The 17500-nt window shown below is 38.7% G+C and overlaps 1 protein-coding gene across 3 annotated transcripts in view; it reads right to left on the reverse strand.

The window, feature by feature from the left end:
- Positions 1 to 7153: 7153 nt before the first annotated feature.
- Positions 7154 to 17500, reverse strand: part of LOC143031251 (uncharacterized) — an 11429-nt gene continuing 1082 nt past the window's right edge. For all 3 annotated transcript variants that reach the window (XM_076194844.1, XM_076194845.1, XM_076194843.1), the window contains exon 2: positions 7154 to 12676. In XM_076194844.1, the coding sequence (XP_076050959.1) occupies positions 11298 to 12146 (849 nt within the window). In that variant the 5' untranslated portion in view covers positions 12147 to 12676 and the 3' untranslated portion in view covers positions 7154 to 11297. The remainder of the gene's footprint in view (positions 12677 to 17500) is intronic.

Here is a 17500-nt window from a genome sequence, read left to right on the forward strand (position 1 = left end):
GAAATGTTCTTAGAGAAGTCTATTTATGTAAGCGAAGTCAGAGTCAAGTTATTCAAATGGAGGTTGGAGTTAGGATGCGGGAAGAAATGGCCTCCAATATCATAATTCATGTTTGATTGTGAATATTTTGATAAATTAAACGTGGAAACGAATTCTTAAAACGAGCTCTTCATTTACCTGCATTTATTTTTCAACAATTTGTAAAGTAGTCGTGAAAAGTCCACATTCATTTGAATTAGACAAATTTAGATTTGTGAAAATATGCAGGAATTTGTTTACCAAAAGAATGGTTACGAATGGAATAGACTTAGTAACCATGTAGCAGTGAGCGCTGAAACTATCGGTTGTTTTAAGAAACGGTTAGATAACTTTATGGATATGATTGATAAGCGGTAAAGAGCATGAAACTGCCTAGTATAGGCCTTAGAGTCTCTTACAGTCTTATGTTCCATTACGCAACTAGCCTCTCTCTCTCTCTCTCTCGTATAAGGCCTAGTGCGCGTAACAATGAAAGATATTTTGAGATGAAACATAAAATAAACACTTTATTCGATTTAAATACAAATCAACAAAATTTATCAATTATCATTATCATTATTTTCTCATGTTTTCACGTTTTCAGTGACTGATTTACAAATCTTAAGCAAGGGTTACACGCTACGATAAATTGTATCAACCTTTTCATTACAATAAATCGCTACAATTTATCGTAGCGTGTAAACCTTGCTTTATCGTTGGCTGAAATATAAGAACATAAGAATGAAGGAGACTGTAAGAGACCATAATGCCTATACTAGGCAGTTCCGTGTCCATTACCACCTATCATCCCCGTCCATTAAATTATCTAACCTTTTGAAACAACCGATAGTTTAAGCGCTCACTACAAGGTTACTAAGTCTTTTTTATCTGTTAGCTACTCTACTGACCAATTCTTGCCAATGTGCTTGTTAAATCTAAATTTGTTCACAAAAAATTGTCAAAAATTGAGAACAGTATGCAAATATCTGGTGATTATGTTGAAAAGCGAATGCAGCTAGATAAACAGCACATTCTAAGACTTATCTGCGTTTTATTGATGAAAAAAAATATTGACAATCAAACATGAATGATGAAATTAAGGGGGTTTTACACAATCAAACATGTTGGCCAACTCGCTCATCAAACCACCTCCAACACAACATGCTTGAAGAGTTGTTACACGCTCAGATCAAACCGACAGACAACCTCAGTCGGCGCCAAGAGTTGAAGAGGGCAATATATCCCTTAAGCAAGATTTACACGCTACGATAAATTGTAGCGATTTATTGTAATGAAAAGGTTTACACTTAATGACAAATTGTAACAACCTTTTCATTACAATAAATCGCTACAATTTATCGTAGCGTGTAAACCTTGCTTTACTCAAGACGAGGGGATAGGGATTGCTCTGAACGAAAAGAAAAGGAAGCGTTCAAAGTGGACTGGGGACTGAAAAGGGACCACATTTCTCATACCAACTTAATGAAGGAGCTGAAATTACACCCAGATGATTGGCGCAATTATATGCGCATGGACGAATCAACATATTTAGAACTTCTGAATTTGGTCACTCCATTCATTACTTGTAAAGACACCGTTATGAGAAATCCCATTAACACTCATGAACGGCTGCACACAAGATTGCGTTTTTTTTTTTTTTTTTTTTTTTTTTTTTTCTTCTAGCAACGGACAGATCTCTGCAAGACTCTCGAGATTTTCAGCTCTCATCGCAGATAGTCTAGGATTAAACCAAAAAATTGTGAAGCCTACGAAGAGGTTATTTATTTATTTTTTTCATCACATCATCCCGCGTGCACTGAGGGTCAAGTTCTTTTAGCTTTCCGCGCAATTCACCTATACTTATTTATTAGATTCCTATTAGAGTATTCTTTCGATTTCACCTTCCACAATGCCATATGCTTCTTATATATTCCAATGAAATCCACCATAATTTCCCTTTCCTTGTCCTTAGCGGCACACGTATCATTCATTTTGGAAATAATCGGGAAGTCTGTCACTGAAGGAGCTGCTGTAGATGTTACCTCTGCGAGATTTGAGTATGTATGACGGTTAGAAACTGATGCGTGTTCAGACGTTCGTGCAGTGGCGGATCCAGGATAAAAATTTGGTGTGTGTGTGTGGGGGGGGGGCTAACCTGAATTCCTTCCTCTGAGTAGTCTGATGTATCAGAAGTCTGAGGTATACTTAACTTAATAATGTTTTTTCAGATTTTTCTGTATTTTAGACATATATAATAGAATGTATATTCGTTTTATATTGTTACACGCTTGTGCTAGTCAGTGATAAGGCACTGGCACGCGTATACTCTCGCATAGAGAGAAATTATTGCAAGATCCGTGTGTAGTGTTAGTGCACATGGACTCATGGAAGTAATAAAAGATAAAAGTAGCTTTAAAAACAGAAATACAAACAAAAACGTGTATGAACTTCTGAACCTGTTAATAAAAGTATCTAAATTACATTAATAACACACAACATTGTTCATGGGATCTCACACGAACATCAACCTCCTGTTTTTTTTGGGGGGGGCAAATACATTGATTACACTATTTCAATACTGATTTCATTGTGAACGCCGAGTAGCGCCAGTCCGTTGAGGCCATCTTGACCCTTAGTATTCCTTAGGTAGGTCTTCAGTCGCTTCAGGGTTGAAAATGAAGAATCGGCCTCTGCGTTCGAGACTGGGAGCGTAATCAAAACTCGGAGGAGCTTGGCCAGGTTCGGATACATTCGGGTCTGGGCGTGGACCAGGGCATCTCCAATGGATTCGAACTTCATTGTTGTTGAATACCAGCGCCCTGCTTCCGCCTTCACGAGGCTCAAGGTCTCGATGTCAGCCTCATAAACCTTTGCCGCTTCCAGTACAGCAGCAACATCTCCGTCAGCGCTGCTGAGCAGATTCTTGATCTTGAAGCCAACAGGAATAGTATCATTCCCGAACTGGGTCTGCAGCTCAGTCAATACATGGTCGAGGAATGGGACATATACAGATCTTCGGTAATACTCCTGAGCTGTCTGGAAGGGTAAATTCGCTCGCTGCGTTTGGCGCTTGCAAACTCGAGGTACAGGAATGGTGTCGTGTGATGAATCGATCTCCTGGAGGACCCCCTCTGCCTTCTTGAAGATGTCCTGGAAGCTGGTCAGTGCACCTTCCCAGGTCTTGTTTAAATGCGTCACCACATCACCAATCGTAGCGTACGCTGAGACTAGTCTGGGCTCCAGTCCCGGCTGTGTCACTGGCGAAAAGCACACAAGCCACGCAGTATCCTCCGTTCCTCAAAACTGAATATTTGAGCAGCCACGGGTATGTCGAGCACCAGGTAGGCCGGAACCGCCTCTTTTGACCGCCTTCGTAGCTGAATGGAAGAGCCTCGATAACTGGGACTTTCTGCATCTGTTCCCTTCTTCCCCCACGAAATCAGCAACGTCAAGTCGAGGCTCTTGAGAAGCTGCTGCCACTGCAACTGTGCCTGCCGTCTTCACGTGACGAGTGGGGAACCTCGGCAGTCTTGGCTTCCACCGGAACACTTGCCTCTGTGGTGGCATTATCCATCTGCACACATTCAGGTCGTCGCTTGAAAAATGCAGTGATCTTGGTGGGTTCCCCTGCTCGCTTCATTTCACTGGACCTGCCAGCCTGGCAGGGGCAAAAAACAAATATCTGACACAGGCTTATTTTCATAGAAGAATTCTGCCACAAACATAATCTCAAGTAAGGTCTCTGGTAAAAATTATAGAAGGAAATGGAAGAACATTGTGGAGAACTGCTAGATTAAATTAAATGTCATTTGGGAAAATACATGTGTTCATGTTCTTCCATGAATCATTGTAAGGATGTCATTGAATTGATTTTAGTACTTTCTGACGTTTTGCCAGGTCCGGGGGTTAAATAAACTGACAGCATGTGTGCGGTATTTGGGCGGAATTGTGCTGTGTTTGGCATTTGTTTAATTCCATTTATCTGTTTTGTGCTGCGCGTGTTGTAGGGTTGCCAGGGTTGTGTCTCAGTTGCGCTGAAAAGGGATAGAAAGGAGATATACCACGTTCGTTGGCCGTTTAACATACCTGTATTGTTTTGTGTTGTTGAAGCAATCAAGTTGAAGCAATCAATCAAGAAGTATCATCTGCAAACAGTAAGTATTCAGGAATACCACAGGCTTTATAGATATCGTTAATGTAAATCAAAAACAAAATAGGACCTAGAATACTACCTTGAGGTACCCCCATACTTACACCCATTAATCTCGATTTAACACCGTTAAATAAGACAACTTGATTACGATTAGATAAATATGACTGAAACATCTGAAGTTCAAAGTCTCTTATTCCCTACTCAGCCATTTTCATCAATATAATACTATGACCAACTGTGTCAAAAGCCTTTTTAATGTCTAGAAAAACTGCGGCACATATTTTTTATTAGATAGTCGAGTTGCAATATATTCATGTAAGAGAGCAACAGGCATATATGTTGAGTGGTTTTCACGGAATCCAAATTGATTATCGAAAATGATCCCATGGTACTCAAGGTAATCTACCAATTGCTCAAGAATAACGGTTTCAAGTACTTTAGATAATACCGGAAGGATCGAAATCGGACGAAAATTTGATATATTTGATGTGGGCCCATCTTTATGGATCGGGTGTACTACAGCAATATTTAGGACATAAGGAAAGCAACTCTGATGAAAGCACAAAGTGATTGAATGCATGAGTAAATGAATAATTTTGGGAGCAGCAAGGTTAAGGATCTTTGTATTAAGGCAATCATAGCCATTGGACTTATTTTTAAGATTATTTATAACACGCAAAATATCGTGAGTTGATGGTTTTATTAGACTAAATTGTGATGAGACTGGAGTTATATATTGAAGTGGGTTTCCTGGGTCATTTGGCAGCTTATCAGCCAATAAACTACCAATTGAACAGAAAAAGTTATTAAACATGTCAGCGATCTCATGGTTGTCAGTTACCTGCCTGTTATTGTGAATAAACAAATTGGGAGTTATTATTACTTCTCTTTTTATTAATTACTTCAAGAAGTATTGACCAGAGTTTCTTGGGAACCGATGAATTTTCTTCAAGTTTTTTGAGATGATATTGCTTGCGAGCCGATTTAATTGATGAGTTGAGAACATTACGATATCTGATAAAACTGTGTTTATTAAGTTCAGAGTTGCACTAATGTATGTCTTATAAAGTTTATTTTTTAAATTGATGCATTTCAATAAGTTATTTGTTACCCAAGGTTTGATTGGTATCTTTCTTCTTGATGTTATTTTAGTCGTTAATTTAGTAATTTCTTCATTAAATGTAGTTATCAAACAATTGGCGAAATCATTGTGGTGACAAGTACTGTATAATGCAGTTGCAGTTAACCGTTGAGGTGTAAGCATTTACTCGAGTAAGCTTGCTCGTCCGCGCCTGTGAGCGAGCAAGCTCCGCCCACAAGAGACAGGCCAGATCAGACATCCGTCCAACATGTTTACCCCTTTCACATGTTCAAACATACTCTCAAACACAGTGTTGTCAAACGTGTTGGCCAAGATGTCTGACCGTGTAAAAACCCCTTTAGATGCCTACACTGGTTTATTTCTCCTCCCACATCTTACCTCCAAACTCCATTTGAATAACTAGAGTATGATTTCGCTTATCTAGTCTTCTCTAAGAACATTTCAACATTATTTCTAACATTCGTATAGGTTTAAAATCTCTTAGTTCATCATTCAGCTTTGCTATATATGGCGGGAAGATAATTTGATATTTGGAGATTTAAAAGATGAAATATTGTAACGGAAGTCGTTTTTTTATTTTTTACTCAATCGAACTCTCAACGGTCGCCGTTGAAGCCCAGCCTGATAACCCCTTTAGACACTACAACAGACCCAGCGTGGAGTATGACGCACAAGCGTCGATTACATTATATATAAAAATATATATATATATATATATATATATATATATATATATATATATATATATATATATATATATATATATATATAAAGTCCTAGGAATGAAGTACATTTTAAGTAAAAATTATGCTAATTCCGCACGGTGAATACGACAAATGCCGTTATACAGAATCCCGCGCGGATAATTATATACTTCAAGCTCCGTTTTCATGAAGCCCTGCACCATTTTTATTGTTATAAAATCATGTTCAGAATTAGTTACGATGATGCTGATTAATGGTGAATAAAGTTGTGCATTTTTTTTTATATAGTATCAGAAATCACACTCAAATGTTTAGGTAAAGAACTGTTTGCAGCATTTGAAAGCAGTTTATGCTCTTACAATCCACCTTTTTTTGTGGGGGGCGGGGGTTAATGAACTCTGTTTTGTATATTCCATTTATTATTAGAAAATAATAACAAAAAACTTTACATGCAATTATGCATCTTCTGCATAACTATAACACATATTCTACATTATTTATGAGAATCCTTAGTTTTCAAACTAATTTGTTTTCTCTCGACTGCTAGTATATATATTCAATTGTTCATGCAACGAAAATGATATCCACATTTTGGAAAAAAAAAAGTATATTTGACAGAAGTTAACAATGTGGCAATAACGAAAATAACAATATTCACAAACTATGAAATAAAAAACAGACATTTACAAACAATATATATATATTAAATTATAATGTTTAGTATTGTAATTGTCACATTTACAAATACTTTGCTCGTTGGCCGAGCGGACTAGGTCGTCACTACTTGCGACTGAGGTCGACGTGACGATGGTTCGAGTCTTGCCACCGGTGAGTTGGACTAACGGCATGTCTCATTAATTTCTACGCTAAGAAGTTCTCTGTAAGGGACACGAATTTCTAACCTACTTCCTTTGCTGTACTGGTTTAATGTACAAACAGTAACTTAGGCCAAGTCCTTTCACAACACAGGCAGCAGCTTCTGTGTCATCATAAACTTGGTGCTACTATATCGTGAAGTCTATCGCCATACTGCGTGTCGCCTACCCAGGTGTAGGCTTGCAGCCTGAGTTCTACCGCGTTCCTCCCAGACGCTCCCCGCACCTGTCCATCAAACATGTGACCAGCGGCGGCGCCAGGATATTTTAGTTGGGGAGGCTAAAGGGGGGGCTGAGCAAATTTGTTTTTTGGGAGGGCTAATAGTAATATGATGATACACATATATTATCCTCATTTCAGAAGGGGAGGGGGTTAATGGTAGGGCTAGCACTGATGGCTGACAAATCTTTAGCCCTGGCAATTAAAAATTCCACTTAATAAAATTATTTCAATGAGTGTTTTAATTTTTCAATTTGCTCATTTCAGTTGGGGGGGCTGGCCACTATTTGGGGGGCCTAAAGCCCCCCCCCCTGCATGTGACCTGCCCAAATACATAAAAAACGTGACCCGACCTGACCTAACTTATTTGTGTCAGTCTTAGATGTACGAAGTGTGTATCGCTAGGATAAATGTATGGAAATATATGATAACACCCACACCAAAATTTTACTTATCAGGCCATTACATCACTTGTACATTGTGCTTCTTGAGGATGTAGTATTCTTTATACGTGTCTTTGATGACGATTTGAGATGCCCTGGACAACTAAGGCTGCGTTTGCATCGAGCGAATCTCGGCCGATTCCCCTCAACCGTTGTGAGTTCTTTCGAATAGAAAACGACGTCGGTTACAATCTTTCGTTTTCTTCAATTTTCAGAAATCAAATTACCTTTGCGTCATATATTGAGAAATTGAATGATGGAATGAAATGAGCTAAACCTTTACGAATATTAGACAAATTGTTCCTGGGGATGTCTAGAATGCTGTAAACAAAGTCTTCTTCTAGCTGTTCGAATTCAAAGCATTTGGTGAAAATCGGCACGGACTCGCTTGATGTAAGCGCTGCCTAAGAGGACTTCCGAACTGTAATGACGTTACTGGGGTTTTCCAGGTCTAAGAAATATTCCCTTTGCATGCGCAAGAACCTGAATTCCCTGTGAGAATCACGGATGACGTCAGCCATTTGGTGTAATAATAGCCTTAACAAGTCGTGTTTGTTTCTCTAGTCCCAAACGACTTATCACATGGCATGTAAGGATGGCCAGAAACAAAAGTCAAATCAACGTGGATCAGTCTGCCACTGTGAACTTGTTTTAATGTTGTTAACATCATCACAATATTCTTGTTTTGTCCGAAACAATTGTCTGCAAAAATAGTAATTTTGTTGAAGTTCACATTTCAGTCTCAACTCAATCCACTTTAGCCAACAACTACAAATTTCCTCCTATCCCCGACCAGCCACTTCCACACAAACATGGCTGACAGACCACTCTTAACATCGTGGGTACAAAAGTTATAGACTCACAACTTTCTCTCGTAATATGACATTCCCGTCCGTTGCAAGACTGGCGCCTGTCAAACTTTGCTAGCGAGCCATACAGTTGACCTTAAACTCTGGGTAATTTTTTCAAAGTGCGAAGTAAGTTGCATCTCTCTTTTGCTTTTATTTTGTGGTCACGAAGCTTATCCTCAAGTGTGATTACATTATTCCCCTGCGCTTGAGTGTGTTGAAACTCTGCCTGAGTAGGTGTGTTGTAGTAGTAAATGTTCGACATGCGGTGGTTTATTTTGTTGTAAATGTTCGACTACAACAGGTGTCAATCATAGGAAGGGCCATACTATTGTTGTATTGCTTGGTGAAGACGTTTCTATAATAATGATAATTTTAGTCTCACCTGGATGCTTTTCCATCATGAATTGTATGTATTCTGTATGCAGTTCCGAGATATGTAAGTTGTCAGGTACGCACGGCGAGTGGACTTGGCCCTTGGATAATGCCTTTGGGTTGCAGGGAGCATCTTAGTGTGTTCATGCACTCAATGCACAGCGACTTCTGAGGGTTTGTTGACAAAAGTGGGTTTTCTTCTTTGATCTGGGATGATCACGTCTGTGCTGGTCACTTTTTTTTTTTTATTATTATTACTGAGGTAACACAGTTTCCCTATTCCTATGCCATGGAGAGGAAAGCAATTTTATAGACAGAGTCTTCATTACCATTATGTTTTACTTTGTAGTGGTAATTGCATTATCTAGTACTCATTTCTTTGTTCTCCTCCTCTTTATTGGCACTATGTGAATAAGACTTGTCAAGTATGCATTTTGTACAAACAGGTCATCAATTCTTAAAAAAAAGCACTCAAAAATCTATTTAACATCCTCTCTCAAGTTTGTGAAGCAGCCATCAACACAGACATTCCCTATTTTTCTTTTCTCCACAACTTTGTCAATGTAAGTACTGATATACTCTTCACCCGAACTCCGTTTTTTCTTTGATACCTCCCTTTTCCAGCATTCAGGCTTGTGGGGGTCTTTACCTACCTACCAGTTCAGCTACAGGGCGCCCTTCTCCATCCCCCTCACTAACAACTTCAGTGCCTTCGTCTGCATCATCATCATCATCATTATCTTCTGGTGCAATTTCACCCCATTCACTATCACCACAGAGAGCACGACATCTTATACCATCAGTAAGACTTTCACTGTTACTAACACAAGATCTGTATCACCATTTTCATCGTTGGTAAGAGTTGTTGGTGGTACAGGGGTATTACATCCCCTGGTGAGTGAGAGGGTGTAAGATTTTCCCTTTTCTCATAAAATATCTTACAAATAATGCCTTCACCAGTGCAAGGCTGTGGCTCAACAAAGTCAACCCATTTGCTGTTACTAGACATGATGAAAACTACAACAGTACTCTCAAAGCAGAGTAGTGAAGCAAACTGTGTGTTTTATGCGGGAAACACTGCGGCTGAGGACGAGGACAGAAGCTAGGGACGACACCAAGAGAGCCAGGAGGTGCCTGTCATCGCCTCGACTCGCATGTGCAGCTTAGTGGTGACTGTGTATCAGTCCTCTACAAGACAGGAAATGCAGGACGAGCTAGCTAAGGATGAAAAAAAGGTGTTTCTATGGCTTTCCAACCTTGTTGTTAGCGTAATTCCTCACCACCCGCCAAATGCTTGACCTAAATTCTTATGGGGCCGGTGCTTGCATATCATTCTCTGCACTGGGCCTAATATATCCTAATACCTTACAACTGAAGCTAACAATCACTAGCCACTGACTGCAGTCTCTTAATCAACAGCATCTTGTACAACATTTAACTCTGCATCTAACTTGACAATATCAGTTAACACTACTCTCTAACCTTTTCTTACAAGTTATGTTTGTTACAAGAAGTCAACCCAGTCGTTCACTTTTGTCATCTTGCCCAGATCATCTTTCTCTACATCTCCTGTCAGCTTCTCTGTTCTCCACATCTCTCCTTCAACATGTGATACAATATTCTTTACAACCTTTTGACGAATAGAGCAAGAAGGTGAGTCAACTGCTTCAAGTGAATAACCACAGTTGCCAGAATTGTTCTCCACAATATAAATTTCATGACCTTCACTTTTGCAGAGATTACTCTCTGGTGGCTCTTCTGCTGAATCTGTCTGGAGGACTTCATCCTTTCTCAAACAAGAGTATTTAAGATGGGAAGATTAAGAAGAACCTGATTTCTTATTGCATCCTTTCTCAAACAAGAGTATTTAAGATGGGGAGATTAAGAAGAACCTGATTTCTTATTGCATCCTTTCTCAAACAAGATTATCTAAGATGGGGAGATTAAGAAGAACCTGATTTCTTATTGCATCTTTTCTCAAACAAGAGTATTTAAGATGGGAAGATTAAGAAGAACCTGATTTCTTATTGCATCCTTTCTCAAACAAGATTATCTAAGATGGGGAGATTAAGAAGAACCTGATTTCTTGTTGCATCCTTTCTCAAACAAGATTATTTAAGACGGGGCGATTAAGAAGATCCTGATTTCTTATCGCATCTTTTCTCAAAGAAGATTATCTAAGATGGGGAGATTAAGAAGAACCTGATTTCTTGTTGCATCCTTTCTCAAACAAGATTATTTAAGATGGGGAGACTAAGAAGAACCTGATTTCTTATCGCATCCTTTCTAAAACAAGATTATTAAAGAGGGGGAGACTCAGTAGAACCTGATTTCTTATTGCATCCTTTCTCAAACAAGATTATTTAAGATGGGAAGATTAAGAAGAACCTGATTCCTTATTGCATCCTTTCTCAAACAAGATTATCTAGGATGGGAAGATTAAGAAGATCCTGATTTCTTATCGCATCCTTTCTCAAACAAGAGTATTTAGGATGGGAAGATTAAGAAGATCCTGATTTCTTATCACGTCCTTCCTCAAGAGTATTTAGGATGGGAAGACTAAGAAGAACCTGCTTTCTTATCCCTCTCATCTGAATGAATTTTCATATGCTTTCTCAAAGTCTTGGCGTCGGTGTACGAATTGACGCAAACGCTACATTTGTAAGGTTTTTGTCCAGTGTGGGTCCTGGTGTGGACCTTGAGGTTACCCGACTGCGAGAACGAAGCCTCACATACGTCACATTTGTACGGCTTCTCGCCTGTATGGGTGCGAATGTGTCTCTTTAACGTATTGGATGCCGAGAATAATGCATTACAAAATGTACACTCGTGCGTCTTCTCTCCTGTGTGGGTCTTGATGTGAGAATTGAGATTACCGGAGCTATGGAACGAAGCTGGGCAAAGGCTGCACTTGTACGGCTTCTCACCGGTGTGCGTCCTGATGTGAATCTTCAGGTTACCATAGTGAGAGAACGAAGCTGCACAAACAACGCACAGGTGAGGCCTTTCGCCCGTGTGTGTGCGAATGTGCGACTTGAGGTTCCTGGGCTCGGCGAAAGACGTCTCGCACAGACTACACTTGAAAGGCTTCTCCCCAGTGTGGGTCCTGATGTGACTCTTTAAGTTGTACGAGGCTGAAAACGAAGCCTCACATACGGTGCACTTGAAAGGCTTTTCGCCAGTATGAGCCCTCACATGATTTTTAAGACTGCTCGAACTCGCAAACGGAGCTCCACAAAAGCTACATTTATAAGGCTTATCGCTAGTATGAATTCTCTTATGGTCTTTCAAACTGCCAGGACGTTGGAATGATGCTTCACAAAAATTACACTTGTACGTCCTAGGAACCTTGCAAGGGCTTTGCTCACTAGTGCATGTATTAACTTCTTCATTTGAAAGAGTACTCATGACACCATTAATTAACAATAGTAAGAAACTAATCCTCCACACATATTACATTTGTAATGTTCCTTTTCTGTGACTTTATGCAAATCTCCAAACTATTTGACTGAGAAAATTAAACTGTACAAAGTTCAGCAATGAAAATTTCATCTTTGAAAGTCCAGATATAATCTCAAAAGATTTAAATGAATAAATAAATCCTCAGTGATATTCATATGATTTCTCACTAGTCAGTTGTGAATACACAATGGTAATCTTAGCAAATGGAGCTTCATGAAAAACTTGTTCATGAGATCTCACTGTATAGGGTCTGATAATTATACAGCTGACATTCAAATAAATAGGGAAAACAAAAACAAAATTATATGATCCACATTCATAAACTTCTGACTCTTTTCTTGAACATGAAATAAGAAATTTATGATTTACACTCTGACTATTCCAGATTATCTCTTCTTCAGAATTTCTTTCATAAATCCCATATTGAAACTTTGCCTCCAACTTGGTAACTTCATCAGTGTTGTGCCTTCAAACACCTGAAAGGATCCAAAGCACACCATTAGAAATTCACAACATTTCTATCATGTTCTCTCAAAGGTGAAATGATAGACATAGACTATAATGACCTCACACCTAAACTTAGAGTACCATTCCTCTAGAATATTTGTTTCCCCTTAGAAAGAGACAATTGCACTTGGGGGTAATTGATGTCTGTTACCAGGCCAGTTCTGTGTTTAAAACGTTAATGGGTACTTGTTTATACTGTTTGTGGTATGGATATGTATGTATTTTTATTTTTATGTATTGTGGGGTACTGCCCCAGTCAGTATCATAGATATTTGAGACAACTGTTTGGATTATGTTATGTTGCCCAGACTAGACTGTTTTTGCATGCTGTGATGTCGCAGGTGGGTAGCCTCAAGAACCCTTGTGTAGAACTGGCTACCATTCTCGTGTGTTGCCCTAAGAGAAGGATATTGGTGTCTGGGTGCAGATCTCCTACTCGTGTTGATTTGGAGTAGCCAAAAGTAGTACTGTATAGCGACAGTTAAGCAAAGTTTAATTATAACACGTACCATAGCTAACATCAATGTATAATCTATATGATTATTTCAGTTATGGTGTCTGCTATTGAATTTTTATCTATTTTTTATTTTTCTAGTTTTGCTAGCAAAGGGTATGATGTTGTGTATTTGAATTACAAGCCTTCCTTTGTGTTGTATGTTGTTTCCTTGGTCATGTAATCAGCGAAGACGGGCAGTGTGGATTGTAATGTTTAGCATCTTTTACCAGTGCTATTTGCACATTGTGTTTACACAAAACCTAAAGAAGTTTTGTGTGTTCATCTGTGATACTGTTCATGTTTGTGATATTTTTTGGTATGTTTTTGTGCTTGAGTGTTTATAGGAGTGCGCGTAGGTGTCTGTTGGCTGCAGTTCCGATTCTTCATGTTCTGTTTTTTTTAATTTAATTTCCAAAATACTAAATTTCAACTGTTTTTTGTGTCACCAGCATTACTTAACTATTTTTTTCTTTCTATGAGTTCATATTTTTAGATAAATTCTTAAGTTCTCTTTATTAAATTTCATTGTAATATTTCATTTCTGCCTCATTAAATGGTTAGTCTTAATTGATTGGTTTTAAAAAATTTCTTCTTGCAGTACTTTTCAATTTCAATTCATACTCTTCGTTGCCAACCTCGCATTATCTTTCATAATTATTTCCTTTTCCACTATTGGACAAATTGCTTTAAAATTTATATAAAATTCTTTACTATTGTTTGGGAAACAACAGCCAATGCATAACACTTCTCTTACTAATCTCACAATTACACTAAATCAGGGCCTTCACATGGTGTGTGTGTGTGGGGGGGGGTATGCCTAGGGGCTGCACTTTTAGGGAGGGGCGGCAATTCTAGCCTTGGCTTACCACCCACAAGGCTGACAAAAGCATAACAACAAAAGGTCAAAGAAGCCCTGAATATTTTACCATGATAAACAAATTTTGCATTAGAATCAATAAAATATGAAATGTTTTCCTTTATCCTTTCTGCAATAGGGACATTAAATACAAATTTCAAAATCTGTTTAACTATTTCGCAAGTCAATGGCTAAAACAGGCAGTAAGGGATGGTGGTGGGAAGAAGTGATGGGGGAGGGGGACATCAATGAGACCTTTGCCCTGGAGTGGCACTTAGGTAAGTAAAGGCTGTGCACTAGTTAAAACATGTACTTTACCTTTTGTTGCCCCAATTTACCAGGATTTGTATTTTTAGTTTAAACTCTTGAATGTGATGATGGCTGTGTATGCGTCATGAGCTGCGAATGGGGTATATGAGGATGCTGGCATTGAATTCCTGATTATATTTATTTTGTACTTGTAAGTGAGTGACTCTCATATTCTGTGAACAGGCTTGATTACATTTTCAGGGTGAGAGAATGAGTATAACAGCATATTGTGATACATCATCATACTTCAAGGAACATGATGTGTGCAGAAATATCTTACTTGTATTGAAGACGATAATTTCTATTTTCTTACAAACAATGTCACCTTTTGTCGAGTTCGAACGTTAGCAACTTATGAAAACTGGATATGCTGAGGACATCTTTAGTTCAAATAAACATTACTGTATCACCTTTATAAGTAGTGATATTGATAATGAAATAATGATAAATTCTGATTTAGAGAATGATTCTAATAACCCTTTATCTGTCCATGCAAGTCAATGTAGTGTTTAATCCACTGGGAAATGAATTTTACCCTCCATGTTCTAAAATCATAACACATATAGATTTGATTCAGGTTGTTTAGTGTATCAACATATTGAATTTACAGATAAAACTTCTTCAACTAGTTTCAGTAGAATGATGGGGGGTGGGGTGAGGGAGTATGTGTGAATGATATTTTGATGAAGCCTGAAGGGATTTCTCCCCGTCTTCTCTTTTTCCACATGGGGGGGAGTGGGGTAACCAGTTTAATGAAGCGGCCTTGCTGTGGATGTGTTGTGTCTTGCGACACTGCTTCTGACCCAGGGCAGTGCGCGAGATGTAGGGATGACCCATCATCCAGGAGCCAAGAAGGGAGGGAGGGGTAGTGAGTGGGGGAGGGAGGGGTGGGAGTGGATTTATACCTTTGACTTGGATACCTCCCTTGTAAGGGGGAAAAAAGCCATTGGTATATGTATGCATGATTATTCTTAATACTTTACTGGTATACTTGATCTCCAGGTTGAAGTGTCCTTGTTTCAAAGTATACATTTTCTTGTTTGTTTTTGTGAGTATTATTCCTTTCTGTACCCATCTCTTTTTTTTATTTATGATTGACATTTTACTAACATTTTAGTCAAGTTTGTTCTGCATACAGATGTCAAGGTCTTTATCATTATTGTTATTCTATCAAATCCCTTGCCTCAACAATTTAATTTTCAAGTGATAATACAATGATCAAGCATGTTCAATTTATATCTAGGACCAATTCATATCTAGAATCAATTTTGTTTCTAAATCTAGCTATTTCCTCTATATATTGGACAGGTAATACTATTTTCTTTGTGTTTAATATCATCCTACATTCTGGTAGAGAAGCTTATGCATTCTTCCTCATTTGTTTTACTTCAGGCAATTTATGGTTGTACATTTCTCTATAGGGCACTAGCCGGAGACCTTACATGGCTAAGTGCACGCTCCCAGGGCAAAATTCTCTGTGATGCCAAACCCCCACCCCCTTTCCTCCATCATCACCATTCTTGACTGCCTATTATTATAGCTATTGGCTTGCGAAATAATTAAACCGATTTTAAAAATGTTATCCAATGTCCCTGTTTCTGAAAGGATAAGGGGAAGATATTTCATATTCTGTTGATTCTAACACAAAATTCGTACATTGCAGTAAAATGTTCAGGGCTCCTTTGACCCTTTATTATAATTATTTTGTCACCCTTGTGGGCGGCATGTCCGGACTAGAACTGTTGCCCAGGGCATATTCAACCCCACCCCTCCCATGTGAGGGCTCTGGCATTATCTAGTGTTATAGCTAAAACTGGCACTTATATCAATGGATTCATTTGTCATACAATTTGTTTTTAACCACTTCAGTATGAGTCATATACTCGTACGTGGCATCGGCTGCCATATGTATGATGCACCACAGTACTCGCATTATAGAATATAAAGTAACTGCTGTATTACTCATTCATTTTTACTCCGAGTAATAATAAACATAGAGAATGTGATTAAACCAGTTCAGAGAATCTGGGTCTAACTCATGTACAACTACAAAAATATATAATCAAGGCATTAATGCCGGCATACTCATGTGTCCACTGACACCTTATGATAGAGGTTAACCATATGCAATGGGTTTAACAGGATTTCTCTTCCTTCATATATTGATTTCCTAATAGCTGGGGTGCATCTTCAGACATAATACTGTTTATCATTATTCTTGGCCTCAATGTTTAGTTCCAGATTGTCTTCATTCTTCACCAAATCCATTAACCATTTGTTCTTCACAAGAATAGTTCATTTAATTATCACCCTTGGAGGCAATGAATACATACATACATACATATACAAAGGCTTTTCCCCCCTTACAAGGGAGGTAGCCAAAAAGGGAAAGGCATGAAATCATTTCCACCCATTCCATCCCTGAATATACTCCACACCCCTCCACCCTCCCTCTTATCTGAGCACCTCCTCGATGACGGGTCATTCCTGCACCTTGTCCACTGCCCTGGGTCAGAAGCAGTGTCGCAAGACACAGCACATCCACAGCAAGGCCGCTTCATTAAATCGGCGACCCCCCCTCTCCGTCCTCCAGTTTCTATTTTATCATTAAAACTCACTATCAATTACCCTTGTTGAGTGTATTTTGCATTATCTTGCTGCATTGCTTCTAACCCAGGGAATCAGGCATGAAACAGGGATGACCCGTCATCCATGAGGAGCTAATACGAGAGGGAGGAAAGGATGGTGGATGGGAGTGGAATGTGTGGGAGAGGGTACTTGGCTACCTCCCTTGTAAGGGGGAAAAAGCCCTTGGTATATTGATAGAGCTAGCCAAGTCCACTAATCATTTGTTCTTAAAAGAGAATGTTGTTCATTTTATCAGCACACTTAGAGGCATTAAATAGTTCCATCTTTGTTTTATAGGGATCACCATATTCATCTCTTTCTTATAATGCTCTGTCTCTCTTTGCTTTATCCATTTTCTATTTTGTCATCAAAATTCACTATCAAATGCTCATCATAATTCTCTGTACTTATAGCTTTCTCATTTATATTGGTTGTTTTCATCAACATAATTTTCATATTCAGTTTGTGTCAATTCCTTTATTCTTTCCAATGGTCTGATGATTT

Source organism: Oratosquilla oratoria, chromosome 12 (genome assembly GCF_046742065.1).
Source record: "Oratosquilla oratoria isolate Oo_2021 chromosome 12, ASM4674206v1, whole genome shotgun sequence".
Lineage (NCBI taxonomy): Eukaryota > Metazoa > Arthropoda > Malacostraca > Stomatopoda > Squillidae > Oratosquilla > Oratosquilla oratoria.